General features: G+C 33.7%; 1 protein-coding gene across 2 annotated transcripts; it reads right to left on the bottom strand.

The window, feature by feature from the left end:
* Positions 1-1994: 1994 nt before the first annotated feature.
* LOC148941184 (S-adenosylmethionine sensor upstream of mTORC1-like) lies at positions 1995-20398 on the bottom strand. 2 transcript variants are annotated; one of them, XM_089104330.1, is made up of 3 exons: positions 20176-20398; positions 13631-13803; positions 1995-5579 (listed from the first exon to the last, which is right to left on the bottom strand). In XM_089104330.1, exons 2-3 carry the CDS (start codon positions 13781-13783, stop codon positions 4800-4802), a joined length of 933 nt encoding a protein of 310 aa, XP_088960456.1. In that variant the 5' UTR covers positions 13784-13803; positions 20176-20398; the 3' UTR covers positions 1995-4799. The 2 variants fall into 2 exon arrangements, with proteins under 2 accessions (XP_088960456.1, XP_088960455.1); XM_089104329.1 differs by lacking the exon at positions 20176-20398 and adding an exon at positions 17916-18032 and having other exon boundaries at positions 1997-5579.
* Between the last annotated feature and the right edge of the window lie 3917 nt (positions 20399-24315).

Raw genomic sequence — 24315 nt, 5'->3', positions numbered from 1 at the left:
TAAGAGTACTATAGGGTGATATATCCCTTCTTATTGCAGAATTGTGTTTCTGCAATAATATAATAATGTGTCATGCTTCATATTTCATAAAATTATATGCAATGAGATGAAGGAGCCATTACGACGGAGGGGTGCTTGATCATTTTGTAAGCAGGGGAGGGAACAGATGCCTGAAAGAGTGCATTTTCATGCCTAAACATCCTAAATCTCATTGAGCCGTCAGATAAACATAGAATTAGTTCTCAGGAGGGAGGTAGAAATTGATATCTAATCCCTCTTGATTTCTGGGAATATTTCTGGATTGCGCCTAAAAGTAAAGAGTAATCTTAATCCCTAAAACAAGGAGAATTTATTCCATATAGGAGGGGAGCTGTCTCCTCCTCACCCCCCCCCCTTTGTGGTCCTAGAATTTTCGGAAGATGCTTGTTCTTGGAAATTGAAAGTTCTAGTGCCTTTTTCAAAAGTGATTGGAGAGCAACCAGCCTCTGTCCTAGAACCTTTATTATATCTGGTCCTTTTGTAGCTCCTTAGCACATCTAATCAACACCTCGAGGTGCCCATTTTGTCCAGAATAGTTGAAAATATCAATAAATAAGCCACAAAAACTCTTTTCCTGCTCAATTTGAAACTTAAAGCCGTAAATCCTTGGGCCAAGGGGGGATTAATATACAAAGAATTATTCAAAGGATTGGTCCCTCTTCTAGCAAAGGGGGCTAAAAAGCGCCGAATTTTTTTCGATTGGCCTGAGCAGAATGAAATTTTTACAAATATAATGCACCCCCTCAAAATGTTTTCCGTGGGGAGGAATTTTCCAGGGAGGATTAGCCTAGCATCATAGGTAACATCTTAATAAAAGTAGTAAAATTAGATTTTTTTATGCTACTTTCGAGTATTTCAATGCCAATTTCGCAGTTTCAATGGTATTCTTTTCGTTTCGGTTTGACGCCATTTTTAAAGACTTTTCAAATTCTTTTTTCAAAATTCCTATAAATTTGTTATCAGAATACCATTTTAGCATTAAGATTAGTCAAAATAAAAGTAATCATTCCCACATTCTTAAAATCAGTCAGTGCGGATTTTCAATGCTTTTTTCAACTATAAATTTACAAAAAATACGATGCTACGATCTTTCTACGACGTTGACTGCGTACTAGATCTAGTAACTTTGGGCGTGCTGCCCAAACTCTTGAATGCTATTAAAGTTAAGAAACAAGCATAATTCACTGTGATCTAGAATTTGATTTTTTTTGTTTTGTTTCTGGAATTTTAAAATTTGAAAAAAAGACAAAAATAATAGTAGGCTACCAGCAGTTCAACAATGTGAGAGCTATTCTTAAAAAATGACTACGCTTCCTTAAATACCATATTTAATTAAAATTCAATATCATTTGAAGCTTCCAATAGCCATGGGGGCCCATAAGGCGGGCAGGGGGCGCCAGCCCCCCCCCCCCCCCTGCTGAATGACGCTGTCTTATATTTTTGTTTTGAGATTTGTATTATGCAACATTGGAAGTGCCGATTAGACCAGGTAAGCCCCCCTAAAATTCAGCTTATGGGCGCCTGAGCTAATATCCCCTAGCTCAGTCCCACAAGATTTATGATTCTTCTTGAAAACAGCGGCTAAATTTAGAATCATCAGAAAGATCTATTATACAAGCCTAAATAAAACACTATTTGTCTGTCGTACAAATAACAGCTCAAATAGGGATACATTCTTTTGTTAGACAGTAAAAACAATGACAAAATCTCTGAATATTTTGATCACATACATAGTGATCGTCATCAGCAGATGTGATCGAAATATCCAGAAATTTTGTGATTCTTTTCTTAGTCTCAGATCTATCCATTGACCAAGCCAAGAAGAAACAAAATTCGGGGGAAAATTGTCCTTTTCCACCCGAATCTCAACCAATTTTTAACGTAACTTTGATCTAAAAACCCTGTACACAAAATTTTAAACTTATGATGCGGTAGATGGGTGGAACTGAGTCTCAGCTACATAACGAATAGTTTCAAATATGGTTATTAATTGTGGTCCAATCCCGCTTTCTATGCCTATAATCAGAGAAAAATTGAGATGGCTAGGGCACGTTCTGTGGATGAGGAATAATAGATTGCCAAAGATTATCTTTGTCGGCCAACCGTCTAGGCTAAACGGAAAGGACGTCGTCCGCGGTTGGGGTGTGAGGATGCTGTAAAGAAAGATTTAAGGGGAAATGGTAACTTCCTGGAAGGGTCTAAAGAGGTAGGCTTTCAATAAATTAGGATGGAGGAGGAGCGTGTGTAGCTGTGTTAGCCTCTGGCTGCTTGATGCTGCGGTGAGTTATTTGTAGTAGTAGTAGTATTAATTGAGCAGGTTATATGTCGACAGACTGACAACACTAACAAGATAAGACGCGTTTCATAATTAGCAAAGTTTTATCTTTCGCTGTGATATTAATATCGTACAAGAGAAGAAAAACAACATACCAAAACTTCCGAAACCTTATATACATTTTTAAAACGTCGCAATAATCTAGTCTTAACTCTTTTATTGTGAATATAAAAAAAATTAATTATTAAATAATCAACTCTCTACCTTAAAAATTGAACTAGGGTTCAAGTGAACTTAGGCCTATAATTGGAATCCAAATTTCAATAAATTCAATACAGCTTACTCTAGTTCTGGCTGGTAATGCTGCTCTGTTAGTGGTGCTGGATGGTCAAAAAAATGTTTAAAAAAAGAATCCTTTTAAACAACTTCACACCTTAAAAATTATAACTTGGATCCAAGTAAACCTAGGCCTATAATTGAAATCAAAATTTTAGTAAATTGAAATGCATCTCGTTCTAGATCTGTCGGTAATGCTGCTCTGTTAGTCAGCCTAGTAGGTTTTAGTGCCTATTAAATCCATTTTAAGGAGCCAAAGTTTCCTCTCATAAATTCGCCCCTAATATAATATTTCTTGTTTTTTTTATAATACCTTGCAGGAACATATTCATTTTTGAGTCAAGCAAGGTAGAAGAAGCAGCGTAGATCAAAGTAAAAATACAATATCTTGGGTTTAACTATTTATACTCAATTCAGTTAGCTTAAATTAATTTAATTAAAACTCATACAAAACTATAAATTTAAGTGCGGATACTTCAACAAGTATAACAAACTTGTCAGCTTCAGAGTATTAATAGTATCCTTACTCAATGTAACATTTAAAATCACTCCATCTAACCTACCACGCATAAATACACACAATATTACATTTTATTCATTCTCGGTGTGGATGGGAGAGATTCTTCCAAGAGAATATCTAATATTTAGACAATGTGTGTTTTCATGTCCGAATATACAAATTAGGGCTTATTTTGGCAAGTTTTTCTCGAGCTTTCCCTGAAGTGCGGAGAGGGGAGAAGGGGTACTTGGCATACCACCGCGTGCAGGTATAATTCTAGTTACATCTATTATTTTAAATCCTTGATTAGAAGGGTCAATTTACAAAAATTAAGAGAAAAAGCGGGTTTAATTTAAATAAAACAGTGTAACAGGACAAAAGATAAAAAAATTTTAATAGTAAAAAAAAATCCGAATATTTCGACTCCGCGTCTGGGAGCCTAATTTATGCTTCGACTCCGCGTCTGGGAGTCGAAATATTATAGTGTTTCTTTTTCCTTCAATTTTTTTTTTCTGTTGAAAAAGGCTCCTGGACGTGGAGTCGAAATATTCAAATTTTTTTATTATTTTGGTTTTTTTTCATATACATTTTGTTTTATTCCACTGCTTTATTTAAATTGAACCCGTTTTTCTCTCTTATATTTTGTAAATGGAAAAGCAGTGTGGTCTAAGAGCTTATTGACAAGTCAATTTATCTCAATTCGAAACTTCTTTACTGTTTTTTTGACAATAATGATTTTCGTATAGATCTAAACTAATATTTATGGAAAATGAATAGACCCCATAAATATATTGGATTCGTAATCAATTTTAAAGGTTACACGAGCATTAAAAAGATTAGCACATGCAACGTTGGAGGAGAGGTGCCCTGAAGACTTTCAAAAGACCTACGAATTTATAAGTATTACTTTTAGCGTTGTAAATAAAAATTTAACAGCTGAATATGCGATATCCAAAAAAATTTCTTAAAAACACAATGTTTGAGAAAATAATAAAAGAAAAGCTCTATTAATTACTACTCTTGCTATCTTTGTAGCAGTCTTGTCAAGTTAATATAAGACTTGTAAAGCTCAACTCAACTATAAGAAACTAAAAAGGCTGAAATAAGCCATGTAGCAAACATGGTTCTGGGTTTGACCCCTCCCACCTCCTAGAATTTTATAATGTTCGTGACTTGTCTATTTTGGGCCATTTGACGAATCTACCCCCCTTCCCGTTAATAACCCTTCCTAAATGTCGTTCAAGATTCATGTGTGGCTAAACCACATATTTACCTTCCGAGCAAGGGCGTATCCTGAATGATTTTTTTTTTTTTGGGGGGGGGGACGTTTAAAAACGCATTAAAAATTTGTTTAAGTGTATACACCTGGTTTGACCCTCCCCCCCCCCCTCAGGGGGAGGTCGAACACGGTAACCCAACACACCCCACCCCTAGATACGACCTTGCTTCTGAGCAAAGTTGCTCATAACCAAAGTCGTTTACAGGGAGATCTGTCACCGGATCTTTCCAGGGATGAAAAGGGGGGAGGGGTTAATTAATGAAAACCTGAGCTGTAGCATGCTGTTCTCAGTATGTTGTGTGATTGGATTAACTCCAGATGGTGGGCTTACACCCTACCTTTCATTACAGACATGCAACCAGGCAGATTTATTACTTAAAGTCCTGGGGTATATACATTAAATCGCCCAAGTTAGAAACTTCTTCATTCCGATTCAATGAAGATACAGTAAGTTTTTTCCACAAATCTAATTCCACTGGTGTTTTTCTGAAAGCCATACAATGAATGTGCTTCAATTTACTATAAGTACTCCTTGAAAATCCTAATAAACTCAAAGCTAACCTCCAGCTTTTGATCATGCCAGCATTAGCTGTTTCATGTTTTGAATCTGGCGTGATTATTATCAGCAGACCTTCAGTTTTCAGTAACTCATAAGCTTTGATGCAGCATTCAAGTCTTTGTTGCTTTATTGGTATATATTCAAGTAATAAAGAAAACACAATGCAATCAAAAGTATCTTTGGGAAGTGATTTAACTAATAAATTTTCTATTTCCAATTTGTTACTTAGTTGAACACTTAAGAAATCACATTTTAAAACAGATGAATCACCAGGTGCTAAATCTATTGCTAAAATATCAAATTCTTTGAGATCTTTCATTGGATTATAGCAGCTGCCAACATCTAAAATTGCTATTGACTCTTTGAGTTTGTAATCCAATTCTGGGTATGAATACTCATAATCGGGTAACCGAAAGTGGATGAAATTTTCAATTTTCCTTTTCTCTCTTGTTCTTTCATTGTTGATTCCTTCATTACGAAAATAGTCTAAAATGGTATATTTCATCCAGTTATTTCGATTCTGTTTTTTCCCCTCTTCATCTGATAGATTCCAATATTCTGTTGCAAGAGATTTCATGCTACTTGCATATTCCTGAAACAGATATTTTTGTTTACTAAGTTATTATTATAACCTATTACAGTAAACTGGTAAACCTGTTAACCATATGGTGACCGTTATGGTAACCATAATACAAATTATTATGGTAACATGATGCAACACAGTGGATGAATTTGCATGACAATACATGGTCTCACATTCGATCCCAACCAGCGCAAGGCCGACAGGAAAGTAGATTTGTATGTCATGTATGTTCCCATGAAACATTTAAGAATGCTGAGTGAGGCGTCAAGACTGCCCCGTTGGGTTTTTTATATGTGCTGTTTACTTAATGTGGGTATCATGACTGTAGCAGTAGCTGCAAATTAGAAAAGAACAGACTACATCCCGTAATGATCAAAACTTTAAAACCACGTTTTGGAAAAGATACTCTCTAACTTGGGTATAAGCCACTGCTACTGCAGATGCTTGATGTTTTGTGCTGACTGCTTTATATTCTTCAAATTTCAAAATCCTCTGCTTTGCTATTGGAAATTTGTTGCTAGATTGTGAACCTTATCCTGCTTTATACCCAACCTGTCATATACCACTGCTTACTTGCTACCTATTTTGTTGTTTACATCAGGTAAGAAATGAAAAGTCAACTCAAGCCACCTCGTGAACTAAGGTACCTGTTTTGTTATTTACACCAGGTAAGAAATGAAAAGTAAACTCAAGCCACCTCATGAACTAAGGCCAGTCCAGCACACTTGCAGCTCATGTAATAGCGACTAGTGCCACATTATACTTTGGATAATTTATGCCATTCCACTGATATTTCTTCATGTTTGTTTGGGATCCCATCACCTTTAAGTGTGCTATGGATGTTGTGTTTATTTGTAAAGATATTGTATGCATTTGTTATGTGGGATAAATATGTGCGATTTCTATCTCCTTTTTAATTCTCCTATTCTTCATTCAGTTATATTTGATCAACTAAGTGGTTCTGGTAAACAAGAGGCACACACATTTGACCCTCTCCTTGAATCTATGGTTAATTCTAGCTGCAATTATCACACTACCATTAATTATTGTGATACAATTATACTCTCACTGCCTTTAAACAGTAGCCTTAATGTATCTTGTTTGAATGTGCGTGGGATAAGAGATAAGTGGGATAGTCTGAAATCGTATTTGTGGTCTGATAACTTTTGCCCTGTTGATGCAATAGGTTTAACAGAAACATGGTTATCTGATGGTGAAAATTTAACAGCTTACGATATGCATGGTTATGTTGCTGTTCATGTCCCTATAATGGTAATCAAGTGCTCAGGGGGTATTTCTTTATTTAAAAAATCTGATATTAAATTTAGTAGATGTTCTGACCTTGAATCCTTGTTTACATCAGTAGTGTCTAATAGTAGGATAGTTTATTCTCTTGTCATTGATATGAAAAGCCAGTTTGCATGTGATACTGTTTGTGTCTTTTATAAGCCCCCTCTTTTCCCAACACACCTGTTTTGCGATTTGCTTGATCAGCTTTCTTGTGTGAGGACTTTCTCTAAAAAACGTATTTGTGTTTTGGGAGATTTTAATTGTAATATGTTAAATATTGGATCAAGTAGTAAATGTGACCATCTCTTTGATATGTTTTCTTCTTCTGGGCACTTCCTTCAATTTTTTTTCTTCTCGTGTTGAGCTTACAAGAAATTCTGCAACTTTAATAGATAACATTTTCATTTCTCATTCTCCTAATTTGAAGTTTACTTCTGATCTTGTTTTCACTGATCCTTCTGATCACTTCCCTATTTATCTATAATTTTTTGTGCCTAAAACTGAGATTGCTGTGGATGAGCAAGGTGAGTCTGCTTTTAGAACTTTTACAGATAAATAAATTTCTAATTTAATACATAGTCTTCAGAGTAATGATCGGGCTAGTGTTGTTGAAACTAATGATGTTGATTGTGCAACGAATTTATTTTTATGTCGTATGGGAGCTCTGTTGGATAAGCATTTTCCTCTTAGAAAGAGGCCAAGGAGTTCCACACCCAAATGTTCATGGATGTCTAGAGGTCTGATCAATGCTACACATATGAAGGCGTCTCTGTTCAAAGCTGCATGTAAAAGTTAGACATAGGATAATCTTTTGAAGTATAAACTTTATAAAAATGTGCTTACTTCCTCAGTACGTGCAGCCAAAAAAGCTCTATTTTCGCGTCGAATTGATGAATGTAAGGGGAACTTGCGAAAGCTTTGGGCTGTAGTTAATGAAGCTCTTTTCCGCAAGAGACTAAAACAGTCCCCCCCCCCAATGTCATTACAGGAAAGCCGATGAAAAATTCTTCAGCGAGGCCTTCAATTCGTATTTCCCCACACTTCCTTCGGGTCCTATTCCACCCCAGAGCAGAGTAAGTAGTTTACCCTTAGCAGAAAACTCATTTTTCCTTTCTCCATGCAGTGATGCCAAAATTTCTAGTATTATTTCTCAGCTTCCAAGTAGCCGTTCAGTTGATGGTTTTGGTTTGAGTACTAATGTTCTTTAAAAAATTGGTCAGTTTGTTTCTAACCCCATCTCCCACATAACTAACCTCTCTGTTTCTTCTGGTGTTTTTCCTCATTTATTTAAAGTTGCTAATGTTGTACCTTTGTGTAAAAAAGGTGATTCATCTCTAATTTAAAACTATAGACCTGTTTCTCTTCTTCCTGTAAATTCTAAGGTTGTTGAAAAAGTAGTGTATCGTAGACTCTCTTCATTATTATTAATAGTAATACGACAGCAGGAAATTCTCTCATAACTAACCATCAGTATAGCTTTCGTCCCAGTTTTTCTACCTTGCGTTCACTTTCAGATGCAACAGGGTTTGTGCGTGTTAATCTTGACAAGGGCTTGTGTGTCTTGGGTCTATTTCTTGACTTTTCAAAGGCATTTGATATGGTCAACCACTCTGTTCTTTTGTCTAAATTATCTTTATTTAGAGTGCATGGAGTCCACCGTGAATGGTTTAGGTCTAACCTCTCAGGGAGATCTCAGTATGTTTCGGTTAATCGCACTTCTTCCACTACTTTGCCTATATTGAAGGGTGTCGCACAGGGCTCTGTGCTTCGACCCCTTTTGTTTTTAATTTATATTAATGATCTTTTTGATGGTCTTCATCGCCTTGTGCACCCTATTCTTTTTGCTGACGACAGTAACTTTTTCATTGCTGCAGTTGACCTGCCATCTGCCACTTCCGTAGCTCAAGGTCTTCTTGTTAAAGTAATAGATTGGTGCCAAATGGTATGGCTCTCAACAGCCTGAAAAGTACCATTGTACATTTCAGGACCCCTTATCGCATGGGAGACGTACAGAGGCCAATCATCCTGACTTATGGGAACGATTTTATACCGCAAGCTACTATGGTGAAATTTCTTGGTGTGTATCTTGACTGTTTTATTTCTTTTAAGCCCCATATAACTCGTACCTGCTCCCTTGTCCTCCGCCAGTCTTCAATGTTACACCGGGTTAACTAATTTTTTCCCCCAGATTTTATGTATGCTTTCTCTTTATTATGCTTTTATTTTTCCTTACCTTTCATATTGCTGTTCTGTCTGGGGTAGTACTAATAAATCTCTTCTCTGCTCACTTCAAAGCACCCAAAATAGGGCAGAGAGGGCTACTTTTCTTCTACCTCGGTTTTGCCCTTCCTCTGATCTATATAATGATACTGGAATAGCTCCGCTGGATCATATTGTGGGTAAAAGTAATCTTTGTTTAGCGCATTCTGCTTTTCTAGGTACACTTCCACCGTTTCTACAGCAGTTTTTCTTACGGACAGGCTCAGGTAGGTACTCTTCCTCTTTACGTAGTTCTTCTCGCAGATTTATTAATCCAAACGGTCATCAACAGCAGCTAAAAGGCAACAGCAGCTAAATTTAGCAACAGCAGCTAAATTCCATCCCTGCTCATGTACCTCTATTTCTCTCTGTAAAGGCAGTTTCTCGTCGGGTCTTTCCATTTTATAATTTTTTATTTTTTTTATTCTATCCTGATTTACATGTCTTTCTTCTCTTCATTTAGTTAATTCTTCAGATTTTAAAATCTTTTTGGATTCTATCCTAATTTTTTTTATCTCTTTTCTTCATTTAAATTCTTTTTCAGTTATATGTTAAATTTCCTTCTAAATCACGTATTTGACAAATGTCCTGGTCTTGTTCCAGTGTTTTTTTATTTATGTGTTTGTATATGTATGTGTTTTTTTATATGTGCTTTATAAAAGTGTTTTATTTTTTTTTTGTTGGTCCATTACAAGCTAAGCTTCTTGGGATTAGTAATTCCTTTACGTTTTGTAATTGATTTCTTTTATTATTAATAAATTGATTGATTGATTGATTGATAGAAGATTTTGATTTAGCGGTAATTCGGGAGTAATAGCTATTATATAGGTTTATCTTTATAGTATTAGTTAATTGTAAGAACAAATTTTCAAAAAAAAAAAATCAAAATTATATGTCTCCTTTTGTTCTCTTCTTTTTCCATTGACAATTAATACGAGCAATAAATTAACATAACAAAGTATCATACACTTTGTATTCTTTTCTAATTAGTATGATGATAACATCCATCATACTAATTAGAAAAAATTACAGCCACAAGGAAAATAACAGACACAGAGTAAAACACACATTATAATAAACATTTTCCCCATCAGAGAACAGAGCTTGACGGGATGGGACAAAATCAACACTAAACACAGGCAAAAATAAATCTTGATAATCAAATGCTGTAAAATAGAAAACGAGAAGAAAATGAAAAAAAATACGATAAACATAAGATAAAAATTGCCAGGGAGCAAATAGATCGGAGAACGTACAATGGAGTTACATAGTGAAAGCAAAGCAACAAGACAGTGAGACCAACAGCAGCACAACAGCAACATTATCTTTAATAAAATTTAGTCACAAACTTTTTGAGAAGAGGTGGAGGAAGGCTCATAAAAAGGGACGAGTTTAAACGCTTTAAGAATGAAAAATATTGTAATTAGAAACGATTCTTAAAGACTTTATGAACTATAACATATCTTTATAAAAACAATATTTGCCTCTGTAAAAATAAAAAAAAATTTGCCTGAATTTAAATGTATAAAATTGACCTCAACCATCCGGTTTTTTTTAGCTTTAAGCTTTTTTTAAAGTTTTTGCTCGATTTTTTTCTATTATACTCAAAAAATCTAATAAGGTTTTCATGCTATTCTCAAACAACAGGGAAGTATCTTATGCTAATCTACCTCAAATTTTGGATGAAGCAAGGAAAGAGGAAAAAACTCGGAATTCTACTGCATGATATTTTTCAAACAACACTAAAGAGCAATGTTACAGCCTAAAACAAAAAAAAACTACCCTAAATATGAAATGAACTTCACCCCTGTCAACGCTTGCTGACAACACTAAAGACTAACTTCCACCAGAATGTGCATCTCTTTGTGAGCAAAGATAAGTCATTAATAAGCAATATATTCAATACTGTTGAGCCATTTTTGAAGCAGGCTTCGTGTATACTTGCTCATAGTAAGACCTGTCCTTTTCAGAAACAAAAATCAAAAAGGGCTGTTTATTTACAACATGAGAAAAATTTTTCTTTTTTTTTGATTATTCAATAAAGCCTAGTAAGGTTTGATTGGAGTCTGGTACCTTGCCCCCCTCCCTGACCCTGTAATGTCAGACTTTCATTTCTTTTGCTCTCTTATAAAGTCTTCTGTAATATGATGTTCCAAGATACGAGGCTCTAAATAAGAACTTTCTTTGTATTTTTTTTCGGAATAGAAAAATATCCTTGTGAGCAAGATATTTTAGTCACAAGAAAACATAAATCCAAAAACATATATATATATATATATATATATATATATATATATATATATATATATATATATATATATATATATATATATATATATATATATATATATATATATATATATATATATATATATATATATATATATATATATATATATATATATATATATATATATATATATATATATATATATATATATATATATATATATATATATATATATATATATATATATATATATTTATATATATATATATATATATATATTATGTGTATTATATATGTTTTTTTTTTTTTTTTTTTTTTTTTTTTTTTTTTTTTGCCAAGTAATTACCTCTTAAACATAATATATATAATATATATATATATATATATATATATATATATATATATATATATATATATATATATATATATATATATATATATATATATATATATATATATATATATATATATATATATATATATATATATATATATATATATATATATATATATATATATATATATATATATATATATATATAAAGAAAATAGAATATATCAAACAAATAAAAGACAATATGTTAAACAATATATGGTTAGCTTTCTATTTTAAGGCATTATTTGCAAACTTGGATATAGCTGCCAGATCATTATTCATGCGAAGACAAGAACTGGCTAGATCTTGAAAGCAAACTTAGATAGCTAGTAGAAAGTGTCCTTGGCTAGTGGTTTTACTGCCAAATTCAAATTAGTGAACTCATGGCCTTAAAATAATCTAGAAACTTCATTTCTACTCTATTTTGTAACTCAATAACCTCACGAATAAATAGTATGTTTGCAAGCCATGTAGATATCACTGAGGCTCCATCCGCTGCTATTTTTTTTTCTTTTTTGGTAGGATGATCATGGAAAATAAAAGTTTAGTCAATCTTCAAAGAAGTTACTTTATCAGTTTATGTTCCCTGTTTGGCCTTATAAGCCAGCTTTGCTTTCTGCTGGATATTTGCAACAAGGATAAATTACTGGTAAGACAAAAAGCTTGTTGCAAATAACCCTCTTTTATCAAACAGAGAACATTGAAAAAACAAGTTATTTCATGAAACAAATTTCAAGAGACAAGCTTCATGAGAAAGAAATTCCACAAAAATAAGCTGTGGCCATTCTTATGGCCTATTTATGTTGAAAAGAAATATTTTATTACCCATGAACACACAAAGTGAAAACATTAGAGTACAACAAAAAAGGGAAAACAAACAAAAAAAAGACATTATAATTACCACACACATATAACACCAACTACAAACAATTCAAAAAAAAAAGAAAAAAAATACATCATCCATCATGAGATTTAGTTGACTTCAGGACTTAGCTAACAAAAAGCTAGTATTTAAATTCACTGTTCACTATGAATAGCTTTAAGAAGAATCTAGCTGGCTACTTCCAATTAGTTCAGATTAAAGATTTTCAATCAATGTCTTAACGTTCAATTAACGTCTTCAGTGTTTTTTAACAGCTTAGGATTCTTATCCCAACCGGATAGTTATCCTCTTTTGTCAACTTCCCTTAGCTAAATATAAAAATATTTAAATAAATTGAACTTCAGGGCTAAGTCTGGCTAGCTCTGGAAATTAGCGAAATCTTTTTATGAATGGGAACCTGATTCCTAAATTCAGTATTAACTAGATACTATGGTTAATAGCCTTTAAATAAAGAAAATACGGAATGTATAAATGCCCATACGAATCGTACAAGGCGAATTCCATTTCTTAGAAGTCAGAAAATCTCCGAAATTGCATTTAATTATAATTATATTTTATAATTTTTTTTTACATTTTTATAATTTATATTTTAAAATTTTATAATTATATTTTATAATTAAGTTTTATAATTATAAATTATAATAACTGCATAGCAGTATAAAATTTGGAAAATGCATAACAAATTTTTGCAAAAAAAAAAGAATCTTTTCCTTAACCTTATACACACATACTTCCAAAAATTAAATGAATTAATGATCCACAAATGAAAAATATGATTGATAGGGCCTATATTAATATCTTTATCATGAATTCTGCTTTTTCAATTTTTTATTTTTTCATGTCTGATCAGGAAGATTTTCAAATGTATGATAAAAATATTTTAATGCTCTTGTTACGTTGCCTGGAAAAAATGATTTCTAGTTAATTTTTCCTGGTTTATGATACAGAAAATATTATTTAGTTATATCATATTATTTTTAGGCCTATACTCTAAATTAGGAAAAAATAACTGAGGAACTTACATCAAGTACTTGTTTATTCTGGCAATGTTCTTTCCAGATTTGATCTGCGTTTTCTGAATCTGAGCATTTGTCTCTGAGTGACTTATGCACACCTTTAATAAAACTGGCTAAAATATCCCTTGTCTTCACGGGTTCTAGTGACCCTGAATCCATGAGTATTTTTTGTTAATATTCTAGAAGAAGAAAAATATGATATAAAAATGGCAACTTTAACTACTATAATTTTGTCATTGATTACTGGATGCTTTCTCTTGCATTACCTTTAAGATGAATATTTGTAACATTCCAAGTTCCAATTTTCATGTTCTTTAAATCAATGAAATTATTTTGGCCTCAGGAAAAGCAATGATCCCAGATACAAGTGCAGAATGGGGATCACATATCTGCTCAAGTCTACACTAAAGTGCTTAAGCTGGCTTAGAATTGGACAGCAAGAAGTCCCTGGGACCTCCATGAATGGAGGCTTTGTGAAATCCCGGGCCCATCTTGGTAACAACATGGTTTTCAGCACTTGACGATACTCTTCTATCAACAAGAGTCGAAATCCTGCACAGTCAATCTCAAGCCTATTACCTTCAACTCATTATATATTCATGCTTACAAATACTATGCTACTACAGGGAGGCAGCCAATGGTAGATAAATTAGCTCGGAAGAGGTTTTTCAGCCCGAAGACGCCCATCAAAACATACCAAGCCCAAAAGAATTGTCCATCAATCAAAATCCCATGCAAATGCTGTGTTGTTTACTAGGCTACAATTTCCTCAAGGCGCGCCACTCCTCAAGTGGGAATAGACTTGACCGCAAGCTCCCCAGTCTTGCAGGTACCCCAAAAGGGTCGAGGCAGCCCTTTGCAGAAACCGTTGTCCATAGATCTGGATCTTACACCCTGCCGCAGTTGTCCTCCTATAAAGGATCCTCCTGCAATGGTGTTCTGCATCACCATGCAATGTAACCCATTACTGGGAGAAGGTTTGAAACTCATGGGACTTGTTGACACACAAGTAGGCCATTTAGAGTGTACATTTGAGGGCCCTTCTTCCTCCTCCACATATATTTATAACCCCTGGATGAGGGTGCTCCAGTTTCTATTATAGACCCCCCAGGAACTATGTCGCCCCTTGGTCCGTGCCTCCTATGAAGGTTCCCTACATATATGTAGGGTTTCCATATCACCACCTTGGAACACGCTCAGTGGCCTGGGGGAGGCCAGGAGCATAAGTTAAGACAATAAAGCCGAAACAATAAAATGAAAGCAGATTTTCCAAATGATGATAGAAATTATGGTACTTAGGCTACATGTTATAGCAACCACACTAAAGAACTGAAGTTAGTCAATATGAAATGTGCCAAAATATGATGTTAATATAATACTTTAGTAACAAAATTATGGAAACTACAGCAAAGAATTAAGGAAAGCAGGCTGCCTAGAATGCATTAAATTAAATACTTAACCTAATTATCTCTATAGATTAAATATTGAATTAAAATATACTGACATAGATGCTATTATATCACTCAGGCTTAGCTGATTATCTCCAATCTAACATTGCTAAAGATAACGGATGCAATTTGACCTTATCCATCCTTGCTTCTGAAAACTAAAAGCTAATCTAGCATTGCTAAGGATAACAGATGCAATTTGATCTTATGCATCCTTGCTTCTCAAAACTAAAAGCTAAGTTCCTCTAAATCATCTAGCATTGCTAAGGACAACAGATGCAAATTGACCCTATGCATCCTTGCTTCTCAAAACTAAAAGCTAAGTACCTCTAAATCATCTAACATTGATAAGAGATGCAAGAGATACAATTTGACCTTATGCATCCTTGTTTCTCAAAACTAACAGCTAATCTAGCATTGTTCAGAATAACAGATGTAACTTGACCCTATGCATCCTTGCTTCTCAAAACTAAAACCTAGTCTAGCATTGCTCAGGATAAAAGATGCAATTTGACCTTACGCATCCTTGCTTCTCAAAACTAAGAGCTAAGTACCTCAAAATCATCTAGCATTGCTAAGCATAACAGATGCAATTTGACCTTATGCATCCTTCCTTCTCAAAAGTAAAAGCAAATCTAGCATTGCTAAGAATAACAGATGCAATTTGACGTTATGCATCCTTGCTTCTCAAAACTAAAATCTAATCTAGCATTGCTAATGATAAAGCTAAGTATCGCAAAATCATCTAGCATTGCTAAGCATAACAGATGCAATTTGACTTTATGCATCCTTCCTTCTCAAAACTAAAACCTAATCTAGCACTGCAAAGGATAACAGATACAATTTGACCTTATGCATCCTTGCTTCTCAAAACTAAAAGCTAAGTACCTCAGAATCATCTAGCATTGCTAAGGATAACATATGCAATTTGGCTTAATGCCTCCTTGCTTCTCAAAATTAAAAGCTACTCTAGCATTGCTAAGGATCTCTAGCATTTTGCTTTTAGTTTTGAGAAGGAAGGATGCATAAGGTCAAATTGCATCTGTTATGCTTAGCAATGTTAGATGATTTTGATGTACTTAGCTTTTAGTCTTGAGAAGCAAGGATGCGTAAGGTCAAATTGCATCTGTTATCCTTAGCAATGCTAGATGATTTGAGGTATTTAGCTTTTAGTTTTGAGAAGTAAGGATGCATAAGGTCAAATTGCATCTGTTATTCTTTGAAGTGCTAGATTAGGTTTTAGTTTTGAGAAGGAGGGAGCATAAAGTCCAATTACATCTGTTATCCTTAGCAATGCTAGATTTGCTTTTAGTTTTGAGAAGAAAGGATAGCATTTTGCAATATAATTAAATGCAGATTTTTTTTTCCTTTCTTTGATATTATGAGAAACAAAAACACATAGCTCAAAATAAAGACAGTGGTAGTTTCTGCTCATTTTGAGTTTCACTTGGTTAATTATTGTAATTTCTGTTTTTTGGGGGGTTTCATTTATTTATTGATAGCAATTCATAGTGATAGTGATAGTGAATGGGATGGGTAAAATCATAAAGGAAATCATGAAAATCATGAAAGGAAATGGGAACTTCCTGGGAGGGTGTAAAAAGGGAGGCTTTGAATAGATTGGGATGGAGGAGGAGCGTGCGTAGCTGTGTTGGTCTCAGACAGCTTGGTGCTGTGGTGAGTTGTTAGTTGTAGGAGTATATAGTGATTAATAGTGGTAGTTTTTTGCTTGAAAAAATACTTGACTTTATTTCTACTCATCTTTGATTTAATGTTGCTGTTTCTAAAATATTTTTTAATGTTGATTTTTCTTTAGAAAATTTCTGTTGCAGAAAAGACTTTTTAAAATTAAATGTAACAAATTAAAAGCTTAAGATTCAAACAAATGAAAACTACCACAAACCAGAGCAGGTATGATATTTCCTATGCCTTCTTTGCACCAGAACTTCATTTGTACTTTACTGACAATAAAATACATTTTGAATGTTTTCTCTTCAAAAATTTTATTAAATCCCAATTCCTGAGACTTACAGGAATGAATATTAATCTATATTAAAATCTTAATCTGCACTTTGTTAGTTCTGTTTAGTAATATGGTTGGATAAAGGCAGTGATGATTTGACAGTGCAATTTTGGAACCAGTGTCAAAATTTTCCTTCAAAACATGATAACTCTGCTTAGTCATGACTTGGAACACTATCTCTTGAAGCCTTTGTTATATTTTGACAATGCAAAACGTGGACACTATATGCAATACACCCAGATAATGGAAGAACATTCAATTCAATCTATTTCAAGCTTTTGACACAAATTGAGCTCCCAACAATTTTTTAGCTATGTAATGTTCAAACTGTGATTACTTGGTTATTTTTTGGTAAAAAAAAGTTGGGATCAGCACCAATGCATCAAGATACATCTGATCTTCTCAAAAATGTAGCCATATTAGCCAAGGCCATATCCAGGGGGAGGGTTAGGAGGTTTGAAACCCCCTCCCCCTAAAATGTTTGTCTGACTTGTAGAAACATACAAAAATGGACATAAACAAATTTTGTATGCAGTTTTTGAGGTTTTTTGTGTACCCTCCCCCTCAAAAAAATTTTTTTTTAGTAAAACCCCCTCCAAAAAAATCCTGGGTATGGCCTTGATATTGGCTTTTTCTTGATAAAATTAAGCTAAAATGGCAGCTAATATTATATTCACAAAACATTGTTCCAAGTGTCAAAAATTCTTGTCTGATGTAGTGGAATACCAGACCGACTAAAAATGCTCCTTCAGCCAAATTCAAATGTAGATATTGGCTTCTATTATGAGATTAATTTTATCTGATAATATATTGTACTAACCTTGTCAAAATTTTCAACAGACAGCAACATGCCCTGTCAAAATATAGGTGACTCTGTTGAAACTTCACTGAACATGTAAAACAGATGAGAAACAATGGGTGTCAAAATTCAAGTGTCAAATTTCAAGGGGCTTTGAAAAAACGTAGCTGTCAAATTTATGGGTACTTTCTCAACAACAAGAGATTTTGATGATTATTATTTTTAATAATATTTCACATGAAAAAAACATTTAAAAAGTTTTTTTTTCTTTTTAATTGTAGTTTTGCTGATTTGATACTAGATTTCTCTATTATCTGAGGAACTGCTGCTTGAACTTGCTGCATTTGACTTGGTTGATCACAGCACTCTAATTCATTTATCATTGAATAGATTTGAAGCACACCCTCTCTTAGTAAATTTTACACATATTTTCTTTCAAATAGATCCCAATCTGTAAAATACAAAATATTCTCTCTGAGCCCCTCCCTAATTAGCATGGAATTACTATCCCACCCAAAATGGTAATGAAAATGTTAAACTCCTTGGTGTGACAAACTTCTAATAATCTTAAGTAGGTGATGCATGTTTCAAGACTTCTAGACTTTCCAGACAAAGGATAGTCAGAACTAAAATTTTTTAAAGTATATATATATATATATATATATATATATATATATATATATATATATATATATATATATATATATATATATATATATATATATATATATATATGTAATGACTATCCAATTTTGTCTCTATACTTGAGGCAATTTTTTCAGTTTTTTGCTTCTACAATCTGAATAGTATTTTATACATTTACATGTCAACAAGTTGAAGAGAAACAAGGAAATAAAATAAAGAGAATAGGAACATTGAACTTTGACTTTATTCAATATAAACACATCAAATCCATCTAAATCTGCTCACAAGTAATTCCCACATGTTTTGATACATGTTGAATTAGGTTCTGACTTAGCCTACGTCAAAAACAGGTAACTTTTTTGTTCTTTTGAATTTGTTGGTGAAAATACTCAAATTTAAGAAAATTAGAGTTTTGTACCCTTTTCTGATAAAATTCAAACTTCTAGTCAAACAGTTAGATTTGTATATATTTTTTTTCTACATACTGAAACCCTTTTCAAACCAAAAGTCTTTAAATGAAGCCTTCTGGAGTAGAAAAGTGTTTTTTTTTTTTACAAAAACTGTCAAATCATTGGTACCTTTACCCTATTGGTTATTATGGTGACTTTCTTTCTTTATTTTATTGTGACAAATAAGAACATGCAGCTTAAAATAAGATTTTTCCCAGCAAGGTAAAAATGATTTTCTGGTCTTTAGAAGACATAGAGGTGTTAGCCCTATTTTGTTTGTGGTAGTTTCTGTTAATTTTAAGTTTGGCTTTATTATTTATTGTAGCCTAATTTTTGTTTATCTTGGGTTTCATTTATGGTATTTGCCTACATAGCTAACTGGAGATAAGGAAACACATTAAGAAAACAATTCTTACTACATAATATGCAGAATAATTATAGTTAACACATTTTGCATGTAACCTTGCTATACTTTACCCCTAACCCCCCTAATGTGCCAATATATAACCCAAATTATATATTTCCTATCTTAAGAAAGTAATTTTTACTTCATTATATGCAGAATTATCATAGTTAACACATTTTGCGTGCAGCCCTGCTATACTTAACCCCCCCCCCCGGATGTGTAACTATATAACCCAAATTATACATTTCCTGTCTATTCTCAGAATGCTTCTCAGTTACTTCCCTCCATATACCTATAATTGAACCAACTGTGACAAATCAAAAACTGGAAAAACATGTTACCAATGGTATAGGCTAATGCACTGAAAAATATATAATTTGGGCTATATATTTGCATATAAGGGGGACAGGGTAAAGTATAACAAGGCTGCATGGAAAATGTGTTAACCATGATTATTCTGTATATTATGAAGTAAGAATTGTTTATTTAAGATGTTTCCTTATCTCTACATAGCTATCTAGGCAATTACCTCATTTATTCACTGATAGTGACTTATAGCTTATTTTTTGCGCCTAAATTTTCAAAATACTGTTTGACTTTATTTCTGCCTGTCTTGGGTTTAGTGTAGCCCTTAACTTTGACAAACTTTTTTTGAATTTCTTAAAGTTTCTTCATATGTTAATGTAAATCCTTCCTACTGAGGAGGGTTAATTGTAAACTAGAACCAATATCTCCAAGTCTGTATAAATTCAATACACTAATAGTAGAAAGGAGTATATACCTGGACAAATTCTTCTAGGCTAGACCATAGCCTAATTTAGGCTGTGGGCTATGCCCATTGGAAAAAATTTCATTCACCTAGATCCTTCATCTAATCTTTAAAATACTCATGAAATTAGTATTTTACGGAATTCAAATCTCTTTTACTTCTACCACTCAAAAAAGCTGAAAGATTAATTCAACAGCCTATGAGGTAAATCCAAATCCAAATAAAGCAGTCTTATTTTTTTAACATCTTTGCCTTTAGAACACCATCTATATTTTATAGATATTACAATACAGATAAATTTCTTAGCTAATTCAAATCAACCTACCATGCCATCTAATAGCGTCTTTCACTGTTATTTTTATCCTAGGCTTTGGGATGAAGCACGATTGATGCAGATCATTGGCAGAACCAAAAGGCCACTGAGACTTTCAGGGCATATTAAAGGGGATTTTGAACAAAATTAACATTTAATATGCGCATCCATATTATGAAAAGGGCGCATCTATTATATTTCAGGAAATGCTGATAATGTTTAGTTGAAACTTTTCACGATAATTGAAATAAAAGACACTATGCAAATTGTGGTTGTAAAAACAACACATCTCGTAATATCTCAAAAACTTCCAAGGGTACCTAGTCGAAATTTTTCGGAAATGCCGAGGGTGATGAAAAACTAAATCAAAATACCCTATGTACATTTACGTTGTCAGAACAGAAGATGTATATGCAATATTTCAAAAGTGGCTAAAAGTATCAAGTCAAAACTTATAGAGTAGGTTGAACTATATCAGAAGATACAACGTGTATCTTGATTGCCAAAATGGCACACATGCAAAATCTCATGAGCGAACAAGGGTAGTTGATTTAATTTTTCCAGACTAAATTAAACCAAAGACGCTACGTTAGTAAAAGTTGACAGAAAGCTGGAGCTGTAGTATCTCGTGAACGACTAGGGGTATTGATTTGAAACTGTCATGGGATATTAAACCAAATAAAAAGAAATTACACGTGGTTCAAGGCTAAATGCACCGCATGCCCCCGCCAAAAAATTCTCCCCCTAAAATAACACAAGCCACTCCAACCAGCCCTCATACACTATTGTTCTGGAAAAATTTCCCCCCAGAGATTCCATCAGATGTAAAATTTTACAAAAATCCATCTAATTACACCCTTCTACCATCACGTCTAAGCCGATGCAGTCTCTTTTTTTTAATTAATTAACAATACTTTGTGAAAAAGAAGTTTTTAATTAATGTAAAAAAATGAATTAAACTTAAGGCCAGCAGAAATAAACTCCTATCATAATACAAACTAAAAACGACCAGAAATTACTATTAAAGAATTAATTGAACCCGAAACGAACATATATTAGAGGTAACGCTATAACGTTGCCTATTGTAAAGAGCCACAAAGCTTCAATGCATTATTTTTTTTTTACCAGAGGCACTTCATATGGAAAAGCTGGTCATATAAACCTCGAAGAGGGCTCACTCGATTGGAAATCAGAGGCTCTAGTGCCACTCTTAAGAGTCAAAAGTGATCGGAGGGCAATCAGCCCCCCAAACGTTATTTATTCCCCAAATTCATCTGATAACAATTTTGAGTAAGCTATTTTCTTCAAAACAGTCCTAAGGCCCAATAACTATGCCTTCAGGTTTGACAAAATCCCCTACAGCCCGCAGGGCAAGGACTGCAAGTTGCCCACTGTTAACATATCAAGTTTTTATGGAAGGCGTAGTCGGATAAACTTTGGAGGAGGCTCATTCGACCGGAATTCAAAATTTCTAGTTCCCTTTTTAGTATTCAAAAGCCATCGGAGGGAAACCAAGCCTCCAATGCCCTTTCCCCCCAATGCGTCCGATTAAAATTTTGAGATAGCCATTTTTTCAATATTTTCTAAAGGTCAGATAACTATGCTTTTAGGGTTGACACCCCCCAGCTCCCGGGGCAAGGACTGTAAGTTATACAAGTTGTCCATTGTTAGCATATTAGGTTTTTGTGGAAGGAGTTGTTTTATAAACTTTGGAGGAGGCTCATTCGACTGGAAATTGAAAATTCTAGTTCCCCTTTTAAGAGCCAAAAATGATCAGAGGGCAACCAGTCCTCCCTTCATACCCTTTTTTCTCCAAGTGTATCTGAGCAAAATTTTGATATATCCATTCTGTTCAACATAGTCCAAAAGTCAAATAACTATAACTCAGGGGTTAACAAAACACCAACAGCCTCCGAGTCAAGGGCTGTAAGTTATGCAAGTTGCTCTTTGTTATTATATAAGGTTTTTTTTTATTAAGAAAAGGGGGCATGTTTGATCCAGGATCTCCAAAATAACTTAAGGCATTAATGTGAATCTTTAAAAAAATGTTGAGAGGGATGCCAAACACAATCGAAACAAACAATGTACTCGCTGATTATGAAAAAGGAATATCAGCAATATCCAAACAACGGCTGAGGGTATTAGGTTGAAACTCTCAACATACGTTGAGGAGATGTTGAAGAGAGATTAGAGAGCAGCCATCCCACCTCCCCCTACCTTGTCCTTTTTAGGTTCTCCCTCTTCTCTGCAATGATCGAGATTTTGCAAATGTCTTTTTGTTCCAACTAGTCAACAGGTCGAATATCTATGCCTCCAAGGATACCATGCCCCTCCACAGCTAAAGGGCAAGAATTGTAAATTACGCAATTTGCCCATTGTTTACATGCAGGATTTATTATTAAGAAAAGGGGAAATGTTCCATTCTGGGTGTACCCAAAAAGCTTCAGGATATTAGGGTGACACTCTGGAGAATGCTGAGTGGTATGTTACTATAAACCAAAAGGTACTAAGTGCATACAGTTTATCAAGAATCAGGATCTGCAATATTTTAAAAACGACTGAGGATATTCAGTAGAAACATGCTGATGGAGGACATTGAAAAGTGGTTAGAGGGCTGTCATCCCCCTCCCTGCCCTTTTTAGTTTTAGAAATTCCCCCAAAGAAATTTCATCAACATTTTCCAAAGTTCTCCTAAAAAACCTCCCAAAGGCTTAGGGTTTTAAGGTAAAACTTTAAGAAAAATATGAGGGAGAATGATTCTTACGCCAGAAACATGAAAAACTAGAGAAATATTCATTGTACTATCCAATAACAAAACCTTGGAAATCAAAAACGAACATAAATTAATTAAAAAAAAAACTATACGAACAACATGATTTTCAAAAAAAGTATAGAGCCATATTAAACTCATGACCATTAAAATTAATTAAAAAAAACTGGTATGAAGAAATAAAACTTATTAGTGGCAAAGAGCACAAATAACTAAACTTTAGCATAAATGAGCTTTCTATAAAAACTGCAAACAACCTAAACCGCTACCTTAGTTTGTTTTCCCAACGTTACCTACCGATGAATCCGGAAAGAGTTTTTCTCCAAAACCTCTGAAGATAATTTACCAATAATCACAAAATCTGAGATTACAAATAAAATCCAAAAATTAAAAAGAACCAGTATCTGCCCCCTAGATATTCCGATCGCACTCGTTAAAGCTTTCTCCGATGAAATCTCAGAGCCACTGTTAGATATTTTCAACAAGATCACAAAAACAGGCGAATTTCCGGTTCTTTGAAAACAAGGTTATGTAACTACAGTTCCTAAAAAAAATGCCGTTGTTGATTTTGACAAAGTTAGACCAATAACATTAATACCACTTTTTTCAAAGTTGTATGAATCATTTTTATCTGACTGGCTCAGGGTTTCAATTGCAGAACGTATTGAATTCCAACAATTTCGAAACGTCGCAAAAGTGTCAAAGCCCCACTATCTTGTACATATGTATGACACAATACTGAAAAACCTAGAGACACCAAATACTTGGCCTATTCTCATCTCAGTTGAACTAGAAAAGGCTTACGATTATGTTGACCATAATGTTTTAGTTGATAAATTTTCCCATGAATTCCAAATCGACCTCTCTCTGGTAAAAATTATCTCATCATTTTTAAGCCAACGATCTCAAGTGGTCAAATACATGAATACTTATTCTGAACCTCTACCAATCTATAATGGAATACCACAAGATAGTATAACTGGACCCATCTTATACAACGTTATGGTAAACAATTTGGCAGAAGATATCCCCTTACGATGGAAATTTCTGGATGATATTACTCTACTAG

Source organism: Artemia sp. Qi Xiang Cuo, chromosome 18, assembly GCF_049724085.1.
Source record: "Artemia sp. Qi Xiang Cuo chromosome 18, ASM4972408v1, whole genome shotgun sequence".
Lineage (NCBI taxonomy): Eukaryota > Metazoa > Arthropoda > Branchiopoda > Anostraca > Artemiidae > Artemia > Artemia sp. Qi Xiang Cuo.
The sequence above is the reverse complement of the archived record's forward strand: the minus strand, read 5'-3'. Positions and strand labels throughout refer to the sequence as shown.